The 24243-nt window shown below is 37.3% G+C and overlaps 1 protein-coding gene across 1 annotated transcript in view; it reads right to left on the reverse strand.

Annotated features, from left to right (window-relative positions):
- mocos (molybdenum cofactor sulfurase) overlaps positions 1-24243 on the reverse strand; it is a 247958-nt gene that overhangs the window by 84404 nt on the left and 139311 nt on the right. Inside the window, exon 5 of the mRNA XM_088601448.1 lies at positions 13505-13581. Coding sequence (XP_088457574.1) covers positions 13505-13581 — 77 coding nt within the window. The remainder of the gene's footprint in view (positions 1-13504; positions 13582-24243) is intronic.

A 24243-nucleotide genomic window follows, 5' to 3' on the forward strand; every position in this document is an offset into this window, starting at 1 on the left:
GGTTACTTAGATTCAGATGTATGTTCTGATTAGGGATGATTTTTGTATCAGCGAACCATTAAAATAAGCATTTAGCATAACCACACATAAGCATATATTTGTAATGGGGTTTCCAGCAACATTTGGACTTCTGTACTGCTGGCTATAGTCAGGCAGACATAAAGATATGAACATTTTTTAAAATAAATCTTGTTTTCTGTACTTGTCATGGATTTATCTTCAAAGGCACTTTGTTCTTTGGCCCTAGGTCTGACTTTGTGAAATATGAGCAACACACAATTTCAATCTTTCAGTAAAGAGTCTTTAAACATTGGGAGGAAAAAAAAATAAGACAATTTTGCAAAAGTTAGCCACATGTTATGGTTTAAAAGGTAAATTGAGTAATTTACTTTTTTATCCACCTACTTATCCATTTTCTAACTGCTTTGTCCAATACAAGGTTGCAGAGAACCCAGAGCCTTTACTGGCAAACAATGGGCACAAGGCAGTATATACCCAAATGAACACAGGGAGAACATATAAACTCCATGCAGACAGCACCCAAGGTCCAGAATTGAGGGCTCTAGCACTGCAAGCAGCAATGCTAATCACTGTGCTACCATGCCACCCTTTTGGTCCAACTGTTTTATATTATTAATCACTGTCTTCGATATTTACATTTATAACTTTAACACAATAAAGTTAAAGATATGACTCTCTCAGCCTTTAATTTGGCATGGTGCTTAACCTACTTACTTAACTTGGCTATGATGGACTTTGACCAAGTCTCTTTAATGTTATCCTCAAAAAGAATCTTTGCTCAAAGGCTTCAGAATCTTTTCCATAAATACATCTGCTGCTTGAATGGTGGTTGACAAACACCACATTATAGAATACTCACAACATTTATAAAATATATCAGCAATTAAATAGAAAAAAAACTACTGAATTTGATTCATATTGTAGTTACAATTTATTTACTGTTGTGTCTATTGATTTTTATTGATTTCATGTATGATTTACTGATGATGTCAATTTAGTAAAGAGTTTCATGAAATAATTAAAATACCTCTTATTGTCAGGTTACGTTGTTCACTGGCTTTGGAGGCCAGAACATCATCAAAGTTTTCTAGTACACAGTGATGGGTGAAGGGTCATCTTGATAATGATTAAGGGTATGTACCTCCTTTTATTCGAAAACTACTACTTCACCAAGCAACAGTCCTTTCTACTATTCAAAGAGGTCCTGAGAGACACGTTACTTTATGAATATAGGTGTAATTAAACACAGCTTTTAAAATTTTTAATTAGCCCTGTGCAAATACTGTGCAGTGGGGCAGTATACTGAAGAAACACACTGGGGCTTTAGCTAGGCTCTTTTGTTTTCATTGCTGGCATTAGCACAAGAGGTATTTAACTAATTCTATTTTTAAATATTCGGATTAGACCTCCTCAAGGTGATACGTGTAGAGTAAGGAAAATGTTGAATTCTCTTTCAGTCCTCACAGGAACTACAACATGATGTGGTTCAGTTTGCGTGACAGTCTCCACATTGCTGATTTATAAGACCAGTATTTTCCCCCCACATGTCCATCTGAGAAACTGTTTAGACTGATGACTTACATGAATCCCACAATCTTTCCCCTTGGTGATGCCCTGTCACAGTGGGAGAGACTATTGAGCTATTATCACCTCTTCCAGCAGCAACTGTTAATCTCTCAAAGGTCATCATTTCAACCACTACTTGATTTCAGCCCTGCTAGGTTTCTGCTGCACTCCTGATGTTTGACAAACTCTTCTTATAAAGGCATAAAGTGAGAAAGACAGACATCGAGTACAACACTTCAAGGTTTATAACCTCCACCTTATCATTTCCTGCAAATCTACTGTATAAAGGAGAACCAAAAGTACTACTCAGGGGTCAACATCTACTTTGTGTTTGCAATTTGGCGTATTCATACAGCATAATTAAAAAATGTATATAATTTAAATCCATTGCTTTATCAACTTAAGTTGATAAATAACAACAGATGAAACTGAAAAACAGGAGCTAGCATTCCTCCCCCCTAGAAGCTTTGGATCTGTGGAAAACAGGCCTATTCAACTTCATGTTTTGTTTTGGTTGTAATCAAATCTTGATGCATTTTATAGCTCAAATAACACTGTTTCTCTTGTTAGGTGGCAAGTTATTGATTAGGAAAGATGATAGGAGTTGAAAAGGGTACTATAGAGATGAAATCTGTATAACAAAATATAGGGAACATTTCCTTCCTCTCACTCCTTTTCCCATTTTCTGGTTTTTACCTCAAATCCCCATTATTTTGCATCATTCTCCCACCTGAAGAACTGTCCACACTCATAACATTGCTTCTTTTTACTTTTCATTATAGAATTAACCATAATTTGTTACTTGCATGTTGGCACAGCTCCTGACTGTATGTATAATGTATACAGTATTTACTTTAGTATATACAGTGTATACATATACAGCGCTTTGTAACTAGTATTCAGACACCTCCTTTGGTGTCCATGTTGTAAAATTACAAAATTATGCAGACACAATTTTATTTAAAACATAAGAGTAAGATAAGTTACAGTAAATGTTAGCAAAAACCAAAGAGACAAAAAAATATATTGATTGAATAAGTTCTCAGTCCTGTGAAATAAATATCTGATGGAAGCACATTTCATACCACTTACAGTTTGAAGTGTTTTTTGGAACATTTCTATCAACTTTGAACACTGGCTGAGTGTACTTTTTGCCCATTCATCATGACAGATTTTCTCAAACTCTGAAGTTTCTAGGGAATCGCTTATGGACAGCAGTTTTCACGTCTTTCTACAGATTCTCAATAGGATTTATGTCAGGACTTTGACTGGACCTATCAAGGAAATTAACCTTCTTGTTTTCAAGGTACTCCATTCTTGTTTTGGCCTTGTGCTTTGAATCATGGTTCTGCTGAAAAGGGGATTTTCATACTAGTGTTAGGTCTGAAACAGATTTTCCTCTTAGATTTGTCAGTAATTTGATCCATCTATGTCAGTATCAGTTTTGACAAGCTTCCCAGTCCCTGCTGATAAGAAGCACAACTATAACATAATGCTGTCATCACCATTTTTGACAGTAAGGATGGTATTGAGTGATGCACTATGCTGGGTTTGCATCAGATGTAACCCTTTGCATTTAGACCACCAAGTCCCACTTTTACTTTATGTTATCTGACTACAAAACTGTCAGTGAACCAATACGTGGAATAGGAGGATTCTTATGCGTGACCGGAATCCCGCAGGACACAGAGTAGCAAAGGGACAATCCAAAAGACAAAATCCAAAGGCAGGGTCGATAAGGGAGGCAAAGGGTCCGGTAACGAGAGACATTCAAAACAATTCAAAGGCAAAATCCAGAAGGCGAGGTCAAGAGGCGGAAGCAGAAGATTCGTAACGGGAGATCAGTCAAAAGGTTAGGAAACACGCACTGGAGAATACTAAGATAGGCCTCTCAATAGTGAGTGTGGGAAGGTGTGCGAAGGGGGTTTAAATACTGAAAGGAAAGGGGTGTGATTGGATGATTGGTTAGGGAGTGAGAATTTGAGGAATCTGATGCATGTGAGAATGTGCTGGGTTCAATCAGGGATGAGATTGGGAAGCAGAGGTTCCGGGAATGTAACGTCGTTTGGGAGGGAGAGTGTGGGGCGTGACAGTACCCCCCCCTTTAGGGTCGGCTCCTGACGACCTCAGAGAGCGAGTACGAACAAAGTCATCAATGAGGCTGCGATCCAAAATATCTTTCTCCCAGACCCAGGAACGTTCCTCAGGACCATAGCCCTCCCAGTTGACTAGAAATTGTTGGCGACCTCGGAGCCAGCGGGCATCCAAGATCTTATTGACCATGTAGGAAGGCAGACCGTCAATGAGTCGTGGTGGGGGTGGAGGTGGCCGAGGCCAGGAGAGGGGGGATCTGTGGTAGGGTTTCAGGAGAGAGACGTGGAAGGAGGGGTGCACCCTGAGAGTTGGAGGAAGAGCAAGACGATAGGTTACAGGGGTGAGCTGGGAGAGGATGCGAAAAGGGTTTAAATACTGAAAGGAAAGGGGTGTGATTGGATGATTGGTAAGGGAGTGAGAATTTGAGGAATCTGATGCATGTGAGAATGTGCTGGGTTCAATCAGGGATGAGATTGGGAAGCAGAGGTTCCGGGAATGTAACGTCGTTTGCGAGGGAGAGTGTGGGGCGTGACAAAAACCTTTTACCAAATGTTTGCAGTATCACCTAAATGCATTGGTGCACACCCAGTGCTGAATTAGACATGTTTTTGTCAGCAATGGCTTCCTTCTTGACACTCTGACAAATAGACCAGCTTTGATTTAAGTATATTTTGTCTCATCCCGGCCAATGAACTATGTAGCTTTCTAAAAATTGCTGATCCCTAACCCATTTTCTCCTTGCTTGGCTGCTCAGATTGCAGGGGCAGCATGATTTAGGTACAATACACCTTCCAATTCTCTTTGATTGACTTTTGTGTATTTTCTCTAATACCCTTGTCTTGGCCTGTGCCTTTTTATAACTTTATCCCTGAGTTGTTCTGAAACCTCCTTACTCTTCAAAGCTGAAGCCTTGCTTGAAATGAATTACCAGAAAGAAGGACCTTTTTGAGATAAATGTATTTATTATGAAATCATGTCAACCACTATTATAGCACACAGACAGAAGCTGTTCAACTAAGTGTGTGGCTCGTTACAGTAATTTTGAGGACCTAAATTAATTTAGGCTTGCCAAAGCAAAGACATTGACTACTTGTGTAATCACGACTTTTCCATTTTCTTAAGTAATAAGCTATTTTTTTGCTTTGAATGTCTGTAGTAGTTTGTGTACCTGCACCACGTTTTAAAGCAACAAAATGTCAAAACCTGGCAAGGGCGTGAGAAAACGTTAGCTTGGCACAGTATGTACTGTATAAAGCTCCAGAGTTCAATTGCAAAGTTTATGAAAAATACTTTCATTTGCAATTAACACAGCAATCTAGCTACATATTTAATGTTAAACAATTTAACAATTAAATTTTTAGAATTCAGCAATGTTTAATACTTAGGACCAGATTATGATAACTGTTATGCAGGAATTGTTGTAGATAGGCAGGTGAAATCTGCTGGTCAGTAACATTTGCCACAAGCACATAATCTTTATGAGATCATTCTCTACTGGCAGTGGTTGTTCAGCAGTTAGGAGTGGGAAAACAATGGTAGCTGCACTATAGTTACTACAACACTATTAAGGAGACACCGGCACTGCATGACATTCAATTGCTGCATCCACTTTAAACATAGCAAAAGGAATGGTTCACTGTTCCTTGTTTATTGATCAAAAAACATTCATAGCATTTTTTTATCCTCTTATTTTATTTTCAGGTTTCTTTTTTGTTTTGTACAGTTTACTCAGTATGAACATTTCTGTGTAATAATTACATATAAAGTATACACTATATGATCCCAACCTCGAAATACATATTGCTTTGTGCAGAATAATATATTCATGTTTGTGTTCCTTTAATGAACAGTACTTGTTTACAGACTGAATTGACATCACAAACATTGAACACACAGTTAAGTAAAATAATTGGCTAAATCCTCGGCTATGAATGTTTAGTCAGTTATTAATGTAACTGTTTCACAAATACTGACAGAATCCTTGCCTTTACAATTATAGCACAAGCATATAGCATTTTGCATCAGTGTTAGTTTCTGTAGATATACACAATAAGTTGGATTGTTAACACAGCCTTGATTGTCTTAGAAGAAATACTTAATCTTGGCACAATCATCAGTCATTGCATTGACTGCAGTCAGTGCATTGCTCAGGCCCACCCTCATTTCCTCAAAGCCTAGGTGACAAAAAAGATAACTGCCATTTTTTTAGTTAAGCAGGAAGGCTGAGAAGAAGCGACCTTAAAATGTTACTGCATTCCTTTTCAGGATAGCCACATTCTGAAACAAGCCAGCAAACCTTTTCATGCATGGGAATTGGGAAACAGGAGGTCAAAGCAACATGGTTGCACCCTGGACAACTCCAGAAGTGGAAGCAAAATGCAATCCTTTGAAAGAAGCATAGCTTTCAATACATTTGTGTAATGAAATCGTGCAAAGATGTTTGGCAAGGTCCTAGTGGCTGTTGAAGGTGATCCATACAACTAAACCCCACAATGTAGAATAGGCAAGAGTGCTTTGCATGCACCACATTTCCAACAGAAGCCTGTGCAGGGTCTCATATGTCTTGTAGCTTCCATTGTCCATAGGCACTATCAGAATCAGGAGCAAAAAAAACAGTTCTCATAACTTTACAGTTTAATTCTTCCAGGTCCCGAGTAACTTACTGCTTCCACAAAAAATATATTGTTGAAATCCAAAGTTCAGTTCAATAAAAATGCCTGTCTGGAGTGGTTACGCTTCTCATCCAATATTAAAGAAACAAAATATCACATTTTTTCATGTTGAAAATCTACACTCAATATGAGCAATGTGCAGCAGAAACGTTCTGCTTTTTTTTCTCCAAACTTAGGCCTCTAGTTAGTTCGCCCCAGTTTTACAGTCTAGTGGCTATTAAGTTGTGACAACAACCTAAGGAAGAGGATATGGGTTCTTTCTCCTTGTTTAGTTTTTGATTTTTGATTGGCTATGACACTGACCAGCAGGCAGGTCTGAAGCATTAGTTTCAGTCTGTTATGGATAGCGAGGGGCTGAATCAGAGACAGAAGGAGATTAAAGGATTGAATTGCTTTCACTAAGTTAAGTATTAGGGGAAAGCAACCAATGGTTTACCCAGGTCATGTTAATGAGAGGCTGGGATGCTGGGCTGGGATTTAATTGGAAAAAAAGGTTGCATAAACGTTTTAAGTTTTAAGATGTACTTTAGTGGACTCTTCACTCTCTCTCATTTATATTCCAAATTTCTATCAACATACTGTATGCTGGTTGATGTCTTCCTTCCTGTCCTGCCTTGTCCTGCTGCTTGTGCCTCACATGACTGATTTGGAATGTTGGCAGTATTTTCTGCCTGCATTGAGGTCTGCTTCAGAGTTTTGGGACATAAGAATTGCTGAGGAGTTTGGAATAGTATGGTCTTATAGAGAAGAACTGATTTGGAGGAAAATACTTTGCTGTGGATGAAGTGTCAGCCTTATCTTTCTCCCTTTATCTTTCTACTATTGTGGTCTCTTACAGTTGATGTAAAGTTGATGTAACTCTGTATGTAAAAACATGTTTGAGTCTAGTTAGACGTTGTTACAATCGTGCAGTTTAAATAATTAAATAATTCGTTCAGCTATGTAACTAAAAGATCAGGAGAAAATAAATAAAACAGAAGACACTACGCCCTCAAGGAACTGAGACTGAGATCATGGGATACATGCCTATGTGATCACCTCCCGAAAACCCAAAACTATAAGTGCAGCTGCCCTAAGCAGTCACTAGAGGGCGAAAGGGGGTCAGGTTTTCAGTCGTGATTCTAGGGCAGCAGATGAGTATTTTTACTATGGAATGTTAAGTACAGAACCTGTATTCTCAGGAGACATTCATCCAGGAAATTGAATCAGAGGTAAGGCAGCACAGCTGAGGGAAGGGATGAGCTCTCCTTTAGAGGTATTAATTCTTAACAGTTTGGATCAGTTTCAACCCACAATAAAGTTCACTTTTGTGTGTCTCTTAGAAATGTGTAAAGCTGTTTTTGTAGAAGAAATACGGGGTGGTTCCAGAATGAGAATATCAAATTCTTTTAAGTAAAGGCAAAGGATGTGTTTTTGGAGATTGATGAAAATTTTGATGGATAAGTATTGTACAGGTTGGCAAGAGAACTAAATTCAAAAGAAACAAGTCCCGTGCTCCCTACAAAGAGGTTACTGGAACTAAAGACTGTGGGTCCCATCCCACATCTAAAAGTTATTTACTGGGATCTCCCCAGGCTGTGCTACTTGGTCTCTGGGGAAGTCTCACACATTTTAAAACCTCAAATAGGATATTTCCATTTTCTCTTTTTATGATGTATGTACTTTTTCTTCTAGCGATTAGCTTGCATTTTCCATCTTACAATATTTTAATTTTAGTTGTATACACTTTATATGTATACACAGTGCCACATGAGAAAGGCACTCATAATATATTATTAATTGTGCATGTAGATATATTCATGTACAAAAATACACTCAGTGATTTGCAATGATTTGCCTTTAAGTTCTTCTTTTTTAGATTAGTCTTTAGTTTTACTTCTGACTTAACACTCCATATTTATAGCCTGTAGAGTCATTTGCTCTGAGGTGTGAACTGAGAAAAAGCCTCCCTGAAAGAGCTCTTTATAAATGCAAATGCCAGACAGTGACACAGTTTGTGTAGAATCACTTTACACGAAAGCATTAACAAGCACACAGCACAAAAGGGTGTGCTGACCTTTGTCAATAGTGTACAAAGCATGTTCCTAAAATCACAGTGCAGCACAAATAGCTCTTCGCCCAACTTTGAGCTTGATAATCAGGCACGAAGAGATCAAAATATGTCCCTATAAATTTAAAACCTCATGAAAGTTCATTAGCTGTAATTGCTGACAGACCATCTTGAGATGATGACAGAACAAATAAATGTTACAGCTTTTAGTATAGTAAATTAGTTTATAGTAGTTGTATGCTTAGAAATGCACAACAGAAGGAATTGCAGAAAAACAAGGAAAAGGGAACAAGTATTAATTGAACAACTAACTCATGGCATTAAATTTAAGGTTGGTGTTCATCATAAATGTTTTTTTTGTTGTATAGGATTTCAGTACTTGGCATACTGGTCTCTTTCACCTTTCTTTTCACTCAGAAAGAGTTTACTTAATTAATTACTATACTGTACTATAAATAATTACTGTACATATGTTGAAATCATAAAAATCTCTGGTGCTCAGATATTCTATAACTGATAATTTGTACATGTTTAATTGACTATAAAAAATCACTTACATCCCAGTACTGATTTGTAATTGACAGTGCATATGTGCATTCATATTTTTCCATTTTGAAAAGGCCAGATTTTCCTTATGCAAATAATGTAAAAATTATATGCTAGTCCATTATCATTGATAAATATGCCCTTAAGTCCATAAGAACTAGTTCCTTTCCTAATCATTAGTCATTCTGATGTTCATACTCCAAATGCAATTTATAATGAAAGTGCATATTTTCAACTGAAGTGCCTTACAATAAATGTTACTCCACGATTACTTACATTGCTCTCTATTCATCATGAGTGCTAAATCACGACATCCAGAACTGCAAACATTCAATTAATGAGTCTTCTCATTAAAGCTCCAAGTATCAAGAACAAGTACAATATGGGTGTAGGAGGCTGTATTAGTGATTCAGTCAATAGACCCCCAAGAGAGAAAGAAAAGGAAATGTGACTCATTTAAAGAAAATGCATCCGATTGAGTGAAAAGCCACAGAACAGTATCCCAAATACATACATATCTTGTATCAGAGTTTATTACAGTCTGCAGTTGGTAAACATTTCAATTAACTTCAAAGGTTTGGTAGTTTCCCATTAATATGTGAAATATCCATTAAAGTGCAGTGAAACACAGCTGGGTATGGCACCCTTCAGCTGGTGATTAGAATGTCTGCACTAGATAAATGCACATTCAGATGGAAGTAAAATTACCAACAGCATACTGGTAAAGATGGAGAGAGCTGTGCTGCCATGGTATCAGAAGAAGGGATAACCATATAAATCTAAACCTTGACCCAGAAATAAAGCTTCTTCGCCAATCTACGGTTGTGTTTTTTTCCTTCATATATGTACAGTTTATTTACTGTATATGTTCTCGAAAGGGCAAAGCAAGTGGGATGTTGCCAAATAGAACAATAAAGCTTTGATTCCTTTATTTTCTGTTTAGAGTTATGCTGCTGGCCTTTACCATAAGGGCTTTATAAATAAAACTAAGTGTAAAGAACAAAAACAAAAATGCTGAATTTTGGACAGGTATAAAAAGATGTTTTGAAAACTAGAAAATATCCAATATTCCATTATCTTTTTATGAGTTCACGACCTGGTTCCCACCTGGGAACCAGATTCTAAAACACAGTTCTTTATACAGTAGCTACAGTTCATTGAGTTGCACAGAAAACCAACTTCTATCAAGCAACAGCAGTTAGAGCTCTGGACTAGTAATTGCAAGGAGACACCCATTTTCACTAAAACTGACTAAAAAACCCAGATGTACAACATGCCCAGTTTGTTACAAATACTGTATAAGTATATGTTACATCAGCCAATAACATTAGAAAAGTGAAAAATCACCTATTCTTCAGTGTCAATACCACAGCCCCCCCATCACTGTGTTTGTGCATTTTGCTTAGAGGAACAGCAGTTCTGGAAGCTGAACCCATCACCCTTTAGTCTGGAATCCATAACCATGAAGTTTAAATCAGCTGGTTGTAATGAAATTCAATTCCAAAGTTTAGCCAATCTATGCAGCTAAAGCTCAGTGTAAAAGGTTCTACCAGTTGGGTTTTCATGTAACTTTTTGTGTACCACAAACAAATACTGCCATAAAGCTAGAAATGCACCTGTCAGAAATCAATTTGAGAGGAGAGAAACGTCTTAGGTTATGTGAGTGATTATGTCTAAATCAGGCTTGCAATGGTTTGTGTGACTAATAATGTCAAGGAAGTAGATGAGATAAGTGAGATCTTTTTCACCCAGAAAACTTTCTCAGCTTTCTCCCACAGGATGTTTATGACCAATGACTGCTTAATTCTGCAACAATACAAAAGTCCTCCTTGAAACCATTATTATATCTTGCTTATAAAACACAAATTGGGTACTTTTCCCTTCCACAGTATTTTGTTTGCTGCACATGTATGCATTTTACATGTTTTCAGAACTGTACTATCACTGGCCATATAATGTGATTTCAGTTTTAAACATAATCAGACATTTGAAAGGGTGCTTACATACTATAGCACTACGGCAGTGTGGGAAAAAATATTTCAAATGCAGAATCTGGATACTAGATACTAATAAGCTTTGTAAATTTATCCCTCAGGCTACCTCAAGGCTGTGTCATCTTTCAGCTTGAGAAAAACAGCATCTGCCAAACATGGTAGATAAAATTACAGTAGGATGCTAGAAAAGTAGGGTCTAGGATCTTTGAACCGCACTGATAATAAATAAAACATTTTATGTATGTCCTTGAAACTCCAGAGGGATTTAAAAAATCTGTCCAGATTTTATATCTTTAGAGGTGACTAAATTGAATTACTTAAATATAAATCAGCTGTTGAATTAGTGTAAAGTTGTAATACACGTTTTATGTGGTCTTTATTTTAGTTAATTACTTTGTGTACAAAAATAAACCTTGTTTTTGTAATTTTACAAAAAACCACAAGGGATTTTCTGGATTAATACTACTTTGATAATTTATTAATACTGCTTATGTAATGCAGAAATTTGTAAAATGTGTTAAAGGAGAAATCGCCACATTTACCTATTCCATCTTTGTTTTAAAGAAATATCCTAAAGGAATTGGTTTTCATCACATTCTAGAAGTAAACAAATGAAACAAAAATTATTTGCATTTTCTGCCACAGCTTGATTAAAGTCAAATATTAAGAGTCTTAGGAACCTCTATGGTTAGAACTCTACTGTTCTGTGAACTATATACTGTAATTAGGTGGAGCTGTTAGAAAGGCTGGGCTGGAGTTGCTCTTCTGTTCAGGGTGACTTAGCATTCAAATAATGAACATCTGCTAGAGTTCGTATTCATTCCCTAGTGTAAATGAGGTTAAGAGAATACCTGTGTTTTCCCATAGGGCTGAAGACATTTTCACTTAAATCTTATTTGCTATGTGCTTTATCAAGATTATTAAGATACAAATTTACTGTAAGTAAAACATGACATATTTTGAAGTTGGAATGTCTTCATAAAATGCTAAAGGACTATGACAACTAGCACCTCCTTCTAAAAAAACAGCTGTTAATTTAATTTAGAATACAGAATATTTTGTATCTTTTCATACTGTACCTTTTGATATATAACTAGCCATACGTTTTATCTACCAACAGTCAATTTATTATTCATCAAGGATAGTCGTACTATTGTTACATTATTTATGTTGTGTACAGTTAAAGAAAGATACTCTATTATTCTTAAAAGATGCTTCTCTGAACATCTACCTGTCAGCTTACAGGGAATGACATGGAAAAGCACAGGAGGTATAAAGATAAGTGTTTAGTGCACCATAAGTTCTCTAGCCCTAAAACACACAGCTGATCTCCTAGCACATTATTAAAAATATTTTCTGATTTTGACTATATTTTAAAAATCCATTGAACACTTCCTGTATGCTGCTTCTACATTTTAGTTCAGTTATTTATATACAGTATTTGATGTACAAATAGTGTGTTGATACACCATGGTTGTAAACATTTCTGCGTTAAACAGATTTCATCCCTGCTTTTCATTTAAACAGTTAATTGTATTATGCATATTGTGCGTTATGGACCTGGAGTGCCATTTGAGTGGCTATTTACTGTATGTTTTTCCTGTGTTTAGGTGGAAACAGGAAACAGAAGCCAAGTAGGCCGGGAAACCAGAAGCCAGGGCAGCCGGGAAACCAGAAGCCAGAGCGGCCAGGAAAATAAAAACAAGGAAAAAGCAAAAAGACTAAGACCAGAAGCCAGGGCAGCCAGAAAAACAAAAGCCAGGAAAGAAGAAAAGGGAGACAAGGAATATAAGCCAGGGTGGCCAGGAGACCGCTTGTGATGTCCAGAGCAGGCTCGGCATCCTGTCACGGAAGTTGGAGGCTTGCCGTGGAGAGAGACCAGTGAGATGGAAGGACCCTATGCTTAGCAGCAGGAACGGAGCAAATACTGGGGTTTGGTCCGGGCTCAAGGTATCGGGCGGAGTCGGAGCGAGACATAAGCCCTCAGATAACAGGCGTGGGGCGACCTGGAGAGGCGAGCCTCCCGACAACTGATCCCAATGCTGAGCGAGGAGGATAGGGAGACCCGGAAATATAAAGCCCCAGACAACAAGACACACCAGAAGAACAAGTAAAGCACAGGGAAACTAGGAACAGGACAGAGCAGGACCACCTCCTAGATGTGGAGGGCGTGACATTATCCTCCTGGTGCTATGTGTTTCTCCCTACTAGGACATACTAGTAGTTGAATTGACTTCTAGGAAAATTGGTGTGTGTGTATGTCTATGTGTTCCCTGAAATGGACTAACGTCTAATCTGGGGTGTATCCTGCCTGGTGCCCACTTCATGTTGTGATAGGCTCCAGTTCCCCTGTGACCCTGAATAGGATGAAGTGGTTAGAAAATGAATGGATGAAATGCTAAGGCTTTCATTTGTGTTTCATCACTTCATACAGTACATGCTTTTTAAATTTTCCCAATATTTCATTCTGTTCTGGGTGCAATACTTCAGATGGCCCACAACTTCTAATTAGCCCCATGCCTTTGGTTTGATTCTCTCCTGTGAGATCTGTGTTCACTCACCTGTCAGAGTCTCCAGCACCTCAAAGCCATGGTTAAGAGCAATAACATCCAGGAAAGAAATTGTTCCATCTTCAAACCTAGCAACAGGGACAACAGAACACTTTGTTATTTTGTTATTTTGTTTCTTGAACTGATGTATTCATATTGGAAAGGTATTAAGTATATATTATTTAAAAACTGTGTATAATATAAGAAATATTAATGACCATCAGGGGTTTAGAAACCTTTGTGGCTCCAGACAATGACTGAATTACTATGGACTTATCACTGACACTCTGTCAAGTTAGCTTAATTCATGCAAGGCATCCATGTTCTACTTCAATAGATCGCTGTCAATCACTATTCTGTGCTGTTTAAAGGAATGCAGTTACTAAGCTTTTGAAACCGAAAATATATTTCAGAAAGCCAATAAATAATTATGCAAATATGTTTTATAATATAATATAATATTATTACTATATAATACAAATATTAATATATAACAATTTGTGTTTCCCAAAGAAAGGGATAACTAGTGCACATACGTAGGCTAAAATATGTTTTAGCACAGTCTGTTTACTTCTACTTTTTTTTAACAGAAGTAGGATTTTTTCTTTTTTTATTTGGTTTTGTATTTTTTTGCTTTGTGTCTTGGAATGATATATTAAAACATCAGATTTAAATTTTATTTGCATGTAAAGAAAACAGGCCTCCAGACCTCCAAAATATGAAGCATACAGGGTACTGTATGGTATGCTTTAAATTTATTTTGTAACAAGACATACTCAGTGGTTGTGGTGTCGTAGCAAGAAATCTTTTAATAGGTGGGAATATAGACACAAATACTGCTTTAGGGTACAAAAAGAACTTTAAATTTTCAGTATAGGAACACAAAACAACCAAGAACCCCCAAAAAAACAAAAGCTTATTTTGTTCAAAAATAATAATGCCTTGTACACAATCCATAGGCAATTTTATGTCAGAAGCAGACTACTTATTGAGATTGTTTTCTGGAAATCTAGATGTTCAAAAACCTTTCAAGCATACAGAATAAAATCTGTTGTTGCATTGTTACTTGAGAATGATTTGATAATGGTTCCTGTTAAGTAGGTGATTCTGTATGTACAGTAAAAGGGATAAGCAAAGGGCTATGAATGTATACAAGTTTGACACCAGCTGTGTTTATTACCCTGGTAATTTGATAATATTGTAATACTAAGCAGTAATCATAGTATGATAATGGACAAGTGGTGTGGTACTGTATACAATCTTTCCATGTTTCCTCATTTGATTTCTCTCCATTTTAGGTCTGAAATGCTCTTGCTGACCGAGAAATGTTTTGTGCACAGAACTTTAAGTTTACTGGCTACACAATTGCACAGCTTAGAGGGAATACAGGTTGCCATGAATTATTCCAAGTGGAGGTCAGTAGTGACTACAGGAGATACTCCTTGTCAGACAATCATGCTTGTTCAATCATGGTGAGATGTTGTTAATCGTGGTCTCCCAGATTGTGTCCAAACATTGTCAGAGTGTGTTTGACTGTAATGTCTTGCTAAATTAGAACTACTGACTATGAACACCAACGGTTCAAATAAAGTGTATCTTGATAAGTGGGACACATTGACTCCTTTCTTCTTCTTTTCTTTCTTGATTTTCGTGCATATTGTGTCCATACTTCAAATGGCACATTTCCCATCCCATAAGGCCATTTTGCCATTTCTATTTATGAGGGATAACCACACTCAAGAATGAAAATATTTATTGAGTGTTTAGTTATAGTAAACATGGCTCAACCCACTTGGCTATGGGCTAACCTCCTGACCTTATTGCTGTGCCATTCACAATGAGGACTTAACCAAGGGGTAGCCGCAAAGGTGAAGAAAAGGTGGAGGAGGGATGCAGAAAATAATTGCAAATGAAAAAAAGGCTTATAGTATATATAGAGCTGTTTAGGATAGCTGAGACAAATTGAATTTGGCTGCTGTCATCCTTCCCAAACCTAAGTTGTGAATTCCATTAACTGTATATTTGCCAGATAATTATGGAGTTGGGCCAAGAACAGCTACCATATGGTCAGAAAAGACTATTCATCCCCCAAATTATTACACTCGAATTTGTGGGGGAGAACCTCAGGGGAAAAATCTGAGTAAACCATCAATTGATAGTTGGTGACCCAGTTGGCCAGAACACATTTTTGTTTTAATCAGGTGTAGCTGAAAAAGGCAATATTCAGCAAAACTCCATTCAGTCAATGTGCCCTGATACAGTATTTCCCTTTAAAAATGTATTTTAAATGCTTCTGCACAATGACATCAACCAACAGAAAAAAGGGCTTCTGATTTAAAATTACACACACAAGACATGTTAGTCAGAAAAGACTAAGAATCACATAATTCCATTTGATAATCAGTATTCAGACTCATATTATAGTAACAAAACTCCAAGCAGTAAGGAAATGAATAGCCTGTAATACATTTTTTGACATGTCCTCATCACAGCCATAGTAATGTGTGTGAGTGCTTGTGATACTGTGGATAATATGCTGACAGTGAAAGAGACAGTTTCCAGATGTACAAGTTAATGAAGCATTAGCTACTGTAACAAATCTCATCTTATGGCAAAAAGTCCAGTTCAATCAAAGCTTGCTCAGTGAGGCCACAGCCGTTCCCACTCATTAAGATCAGCTCTTCTTTGACAAATATAGAACATACACCCTTCTGACTCATTATATTGATGAGTGGTTAACCAAATGGAGTAAAATATTTCAAAAACATATATTCTTTAAATTGTATTTACCAGTTTACCAGGCTCATACAATATACGGCATGTGTATGTAAAGAATCTTATTACAATTTTTCCATTGACAATAAAAAATATTAATTGAACACCATTTCACTCACATTTTTCAAAGATTTTCCATTTTTTGTGTACAATTTATTGAAATATAAACGTATTTAAAATGTTTAATTTCACCTGGATTAACTCTGTGACTCTATTTCATTAGGTTTCACTTTTAAGATCAAAACAGTCTTTCTGCTGGGAATGTGATGATTGCTTTTACACTCACATTCTGGGATGTCACTGCATTTCTTATTCAATCTGGTCTAGTACTTTGTGTTTTTGTGTAGTATGCTAAAGAAGGTGACCCTACGTTTCACATTTACAAATAAAAGATAGAACAACACAAAGGACACAATTTCCACAAAAAAACTAAAGTGTGAAAATCCAGGAGAAGTTGCAGCAGGATGTCTTGAAGACAGAGCTAGTCAGGACCATCTAATTAATAGCCCACTGTCAACACAGTTTAATTGAGCATCTCTAAGCTTCTCATTCAAGGAAAGTTGCATAAATACAGTATCAAGAGAGGAAGGAGTGACATACTCTCATCAAGAGCAGTGATCACACGGACTTTGGCAAGGTGTTAACTTTTATTTCTTTAACGTCGGAATAAAGATTTTAATACACTGAATTCTATCATTTGATTTTCTCTGGCATTTCTCTGGAAAATGTGAAATATTTTCACAGATTTGATCTTTTTTTAAAAACACAGAACAATATCTTTATGAAAACAGTCATCACTGTATCAAAACTGTTCAAGGTGCATTTTCTCTACTGTTTCACACATAGCACTAAGCCTAGACAAAAACATGAGCTCACTGGTTTAAGTCTGGCCTACTACATGTCATTAGCCAACTATGCCCAGGACTCCTCAAGCAGTGGCCAACAATTGGGCTGGGTACCGCAGAGTAAATGTGCTGACCTGGATGTCTTGACTTACTGCAAATTAGTGACACCTTTAATCTACTAAACACCCAAACTAAACACCAACACTAAGCATGTTGTAAGGTTTTCAAGTAGAATGTCAATGTCTAACCTAAAGGCTTCTTGATTGAAAACTACACTCAAAAGACATACAAGAGTTTCTAGAAGGACAGTATCTTCCAGGTTACATTTTTGATGATTTAACATAATTCAAAATAATTAATTAATTACTTAAGACCAGGGTGGAATGAAAACCAGAGAAATCTGGAGATGGCTGTATGAAAAGTGGTAGATGATTAGACAGGATATGTTTTAGAATAAGGCATGCAACAAAGATGGTACAGTGGTGTGACAGGGTGTCAGCTATTGCTCACCTGGGAGACCACAGCTGCCGCTAGTTACTGTCTTGATAAGCTGTAGCTGCAATTCTCTCTATAAAAACCCAGTACTCTTTTCAGTAGGTGTGTGAAAGGTGAGCTGGAGAAAAGCAGCACATCAAGGCTCTGCAGATGAGCCAAGCAGCAACGACACTGACAGCTGCAAGTGCTGAGAAAGACGAATGAGCCATTGAAAGCTGCCTTAAATAAAGAAGCAGACACTGACAGCTGTAAAGAAGAGGAAAATAAGAAGTCCAAAGGAGACTAGGAAGGACAAATTTGTTTCTCTTTGGCTTCTTTTGTTCCAGTTAGAAATAAAAGAACACTACTGTGTCAAGTTCAATTTTTTTTAAAAGTGCACTGCATTAAAATATCTTTCTTGGAATGAGTCACACCAAATAACATGCATTGCTTGATAAGTCACAGATGTACAGTATGGTTAATAATTTTACACAGAAGATATACTGTTTAAGAACAACTATTGCAAATACTGAAAATTTTATTTCTATCTTTATTATCTTTGAACACTTAAAAGCTTAACCTCCACCAAAGAAATCTTTGCACCAGGAAGAGACATTTTATCAGCTGAGAAAGCAATTCAGAGAGGACGAGAACTACAAATACACAAACATTCCCTATGGCCATTGGTCCTTCTGTTGAATTATTGTCAACACATTCCCACGCGCACAGATCCCCGCAAACACCAATGCACTACCTAATTATCCAACCACGTCCCTTGTCCCGCACCACACCTCCCAGCTACTCACTACTTAAGGACTCCTTACCCGTACTTCATTGTTCAGTATTGGTCTAACCAGTGGAGCTCCCAGCTCTCATCCTTGAGATCATCCTGGTTTCTTTAATACTTCTGAATACTCCCTGCTTCCCGGCCTTGTGCTCTGACCCTGACTACGACTCCTCATCTTTCGACTTGGCTAAGTAAACCCGACTTTCTCTCTCTCTGAAACACGGCTCTTGAAACTAGGGAGTTATCGCATAGGGTCCAAGAAAACACAAACAATTCGGCCTCTGCGTCATGACAATTATAACTGAAGAATAGATGGATTACAATGTTTTCTGATGCCTTTTGTCATGAAACTCAGGCTTGATGGCAAATGGACTTCACAAACGGATAACAATAGAAAATATGCATCATCCTCAATGACTACAAGGATAAGAGATCCGAAAATGGGCGTTCCTGATGGGATATACTAGCATTCACAGTTTGAAGTATAACATGAGCTTAAGAAAACAGGTCACAATGCAGGCTGTACACCTTTTAAAAGGATATGGGAAGCATATTACCAAAGCAAAAGGATGGTTAATATAATACAGACTGAACATTACTGGTAGAAGAAACAGTTCTGAAAGATTCTCTATTTATCCATACAATATACTGTAGATAGTTATCAGACTTTAGCAAAAAAAGTCTGTCTATACAGATGGATTTTCATGCTAAATCAACATTTACAGTTATTTGAGGGGATACAAACATTTGGAAGCTACAGTAAAATGAGTCAGATTGAAGGGAGGTAGAAGCACCCATAGATTGACAGAAACTTGAAATCTGATTCTTAATACCTTAAGCTTTTACAGGCAGAAGCTGCTTAATAGACGTTTACATAATTATGCTGTCTCTTGTAAATCTGAATGGCCGAAAGGCTAAAATTCAATTCCCATCTAAATACTGCTACTTTATCCTGAAAATGTATATAAGTTTGTATATACAGTAATTGTGAACTTACTGTATGATAATTGCCTTCACAGTTTCCACTGTGCATTATATTTGTAATAAAATATATAACGTGTTGATGGCTTGTCAATAAAAACAATAAAACTAAAAAATACCAAGGCATAGTACGGTTCTACAACCATCTTCTAACTGTGTTCAGTGGTAATTTTCTCTCTGTAGGTTGACAAATGAAAACACCTGCAATTGTGAATGTAAATAGTAGAATAGAATCTTGCTGTGTGCTTTGTATAAATACACGTAAATATACTTTTGTTTTCATGGTCATTGTTTTCACATATGTACTGTAAATTATTCATTCATTCTCACCTGCAGATAAACACATACACACATTCACACGCACGTGTACGCATTATGCCTTTTTCTACAGTACATTCTATTTTCAATTTTACACAACATGATTTTATTGATAGTAAAACTCATGGGTGAGTAAGCATTGCACATATCAGAAGATGCTGAATGCAGAGCTCCTGCTTGATATACTGGCAACGATTCCATATGCTGCAGGGAAATTGAAACATACAGACACTTCTATTTTATCACGTTTATCTGGGCTTTATAAACGCATAGGTCTGGGACAGCCGAACAGAAAATAATATAGCACAGTCTTTATATATGAATTAACCACCAGCAGGCTGCAGGACTGAATTAGTGGATTAACGGGCCAGCTATATTAAATTTGCCCTTGGGTCCCTTGCTTGTGTGAACACTAGGAAAAAATGTGAATCCTTCCTACTCAAAACGGTTCCCTAAGAGTAGAGAGATCTTCTTTATTGGCTAATGCTGGAGCCGCAGTGACAGCGAGCTCTATTTTAATCTGTGACATCAGTTCACTTGCGAGGCATACCGTGGGGTCTGCTGCCTGTGTCGCAGGAGCTGTCACTTCACTGCATCCTTGGCAGCACACATGCAGGTCTCGGCACACCTACAGTATGTACTGGCAAACCGCTTGCTCCCGGAATATGAAGCAGCTTGAAGCTCTAGGTTCCAAAAGTATATATATATTCTGCCACTAAGGTGCTGCCACCCAGTACAATTTTTGGCACTTGGAAAATCATAGAGCAGATTGTTGTTTCTTACATTCAAAACTGAGTTCAGTGCCTAGTAGTTACTCTTAGTAGCAGCAAGACCGGAGCTGAATGCAAAGGCTGGTTGTACTAAACAATTATTGTAGTAGAACTTAGTGACATTCGGTGGCAAATTTTATGTGTATTTTCTAAAACACAGCACAGCTACATTATTGCAAAGTAGGCTCACAAAATCAAAGAGTGCCTTACTCTGCACTTTGTACAGATTTTACAAATAAAAGCCGAGGTTTGCTTGTGTGGGCGTGTGTGTGTTTGGGTGGGTGGTGAGGATATTTTACGAGGATATTTGAATTATGCATACTGAGATCAAGTGCCTCATAAATTCTCCAAATGAAGATGTACTAAAAAGTTATATCAGATTTAAGTGACTTTCCTGGGAATCCATTAAGACTTTAGTGTTTTGTGTGCATAAAATATACTTTCAACATTCTGCTACATTAGTAGCTTTACCAATTACAATGTATAGTATGAATACACCGTGCCTGACTAGTGCTCCAGATACAATATTTTGTCTCTTTTCAGACAATATATTCCAAATTATTGCAATTTTCAAACTTAAGAATTCCAATTCTTAATTTTGAGTTACAAATACAGTAATTGGGACTTCCAAACCCACATATTCATAGTTGCAGTTATTTCCCTTTTTACAAAGAGGCAGTCCGGTTATCATTGAGTAGGCTTGAGTTCAATGATTCTATCATCACTAATTCCCACACAACAATGGCAGTCTTACTTAAAGAAAACACTTCTCTTTCTAACCTCTGTCTAAAATTAACCCATTTGTGCTCCCTGTTGCCATATTATTCTGCATGACACAAATGACATTTGAGACCCCAGCCCACCCTAATAGTATTTCATCCTGGCACACAACAGCAGCTTTCCATGAGACTGTGATGAACTCACCCTGACAACCTAGTGCTCTAATCACGACTCTTGCTCCTATACCAGTTCTGATGTTATAACCATATAGGAATTGAAGTGGTGAAAGAGAACAGATGTCTGTTCATGCCCTGTAACCTTCATGAAGTTGTTTTTATAAATGGTGATTTGAAATTTCATCCACTATTCTAAGGTTCAATGCACTCCATCAGGTGTTCATTTACTTTCTGTAGAACTAGTAGAAATGTACAGTATCTTTGAAGTCCGATATAATGGCTCTATAGAGTATACAGTACATCTAAGTTGCTGTACTATTATTCTGCAGTTTGAAGATTGCCTTCATATTAAACAATATGTTATTAACAAATCTGCTTTAACATAATCAACGACATGAATGCAACATGGGAAATTCACACAGGCTAAACATAAACTTCTGCTTTGTGCTGTTAAGACACATGAACTGAAAAACTGAAAAAAATATTATTCAGTACATAGATTTCGTATATGCAGTAACTCAATTTTTAATGTTTTCCACATGAATTAAGAATCTCTCCTCATTTTACATCCATTAGTATTCTTTTTCTCTGGTAGGTTTTTCTCTTGGGCGATTTTTCAGCTATGCAGCTGCATGTCAGTACTTGTTATAGATTCTATTAGCCCTCATGTTGCTGCCCTTCTCCTGAGCATACAAGCCACCACTGCCCTACACTCACCCCCACCACACACACACACCACTAACCCCTCTCACTTTAGCCACAGAGTCTGCAGAGCAGCACTGCCCATCAATATTTCAACACACAGACACTAGCACTCACGTGCCTATCAGTTTCCTTTTACTGAAGCAGCTATGCAAGTTATGTCACTCTGTAAGAAGGGGTGAATATTCTGAGGTTTGCCAGCTGAAATAGTAAATAGCCACTCTTATACTTCAATCAAATATACATTATTGTTTTTATGTATTCCATTTTCCACATTCCATTTTCTTCACCTGCTTTCTATTTCTGTTGCAAGATGATTCTGTTCAAATCTTCTGTCCTGTTGTTGCTAAAACTGCACACACAAAAAAACATTAAACCTATGGGAGGGGTTATCTGTTCAAAATAATGGTAGCATTTTTATGCGAGATGATGGCCATTTAACACTACCATTGAGTCACCAGTCACTGCACATGACATCCACGTGGGTTATCCAAGAACAAAGCAATTTCAGTGAACCCTCTTCCTGATATTTCCTAATAATTCCTTATCCAGGAATAGACAGCAGTCTAGAACATATCTGAAAATCTGGTGATTATATACAGTATAAGCATGTATCTGTCCATGTCTTATTACCAGAAAATCTACCATCTTTCAAGAAGCACTTGTGAACAGCAAAGAATTGGCCAACTGTACTCAATACCAGGATAGTCTGATTCAGTAGAAACGGCTCAAGACTGTTTCTTCCAGCAAACTGGAATGGCTGTCATGCAGTATCCCACTATATATATATACTTCATTTAAACTCCAGTGAGAACTTGTGAGACTAGCTATTTAACAGTTCCACTTATTTTGTATAGCAGTTTTATCCCGATGGGACAAAAACAGAAGTGCAGCACCGACTGGATTGATGTGTAGCAGCCCTTATGAGCCACAGCCCCACAACATAGATAGCAGGTCAGATACAGAAGTAAGAAACTGATTTTTTAATTGAAATAGAGGGGATTCAGAGCCTGGCCAGTAAACTTAAGCCCAGGGTAAAATTAGCAAGGACACTAGTGTGCCATGTGATCTTTTGTGACTAAGAAGTTAGTTCCTCACTTTAATGTCACACATCCTAGAGCAGTTTCCCCAGTTACAATAAAGCCACAATCTTTCCTATGAATAGAGACTGAGCAGCAATCTAAGCTATATGTTTTTTTCGTGGTGTTCTCTTCACCAAGCACTAATACACTAACAAGGCCCAGCCTTGTACAATTTCTGTGATTTCACAAGACCAGGCTACAAGGCAATAAATTGGGCGGAGCAGTGGCACGGTGGATAAGGATCTGCGTCTGTGGCTAGAAGGTTGCCAGTTCATATCCCGTGGCCAGCAGAGGGCCCCTGAGCAAGGCCCTTAAACCCAACTGCTCCAGGGGCACCATATAAATGGTTAACCCTGTGCTCTGACTCCAAGCTTCTCTCTCCCCGCCTGTGTGTCTCATGGAGAGCAAGCTAGGGTACGTGAAAAGACAAATTCCTAATGCAAGAAATTGTAAATGGCTAATAAAGTGATCTTATCTAAATGTGCTGATTGTGTACATCAGCCCATACCATGACTAAACACTATCATGATGTAGCAGCTGATGAACATACATTCTGGAATGGCTATGATTGTTTATACCACATCATTTTTATAAATGCTTTTTTTTGAGTGAATAATAGATGCACCATATGTTATTCACATACTGTACTTAGTGTAACATAACATATGATTCATACCTTGTGATTTTTTAAAGGGGAACTGAAATGTTATTTTTATGTTTCGGGGTTAGAAAGAATCAGTATCGATGAGTGCATTTCAGGCCACAATAAAACTAAAATGTACAAAGTAACTTGTAAAATGTCCAATTTACATCACAAAATAGTAGATTAAATTTCCAGGTATGCACAGCACAATGTGATTCAGAATGAGGCAACAATACTTCCAGTGATGTGATGTGGCATTAAATTGTAAACAATTAGGCTTGTGAATACTCTCTCTTTTAATTCAACAAAAATATACAGTAGTTCTTGATTTCAAGACGGTTTTGCTTACAAATGCTACAATGTACTTGTTAACTCTGTATGCAGATCACCTTGGAACATTTCTGTGGTGAAATGTCTGCTGCACAACCAACCTGCACTTATTCGTTTGTATATCACATTACATTAATCATTACAGTGA

The sequence above is a fragment of the Lepisosteus platostomus genome, chromosome 12, assembly GCF_059453375.1.
Source record: "Lepisosteus platostomus isolate fLepPlt1 chromosome 12, fLepPlt1.hap1, whole genome shotgun sequence".
NCBI lineage: Eukaryota > Metazoa > Chordata > Actinopteri > Semionotiformes > Lepisosteidae > Lepisosteus > Lepisosteus platostomus.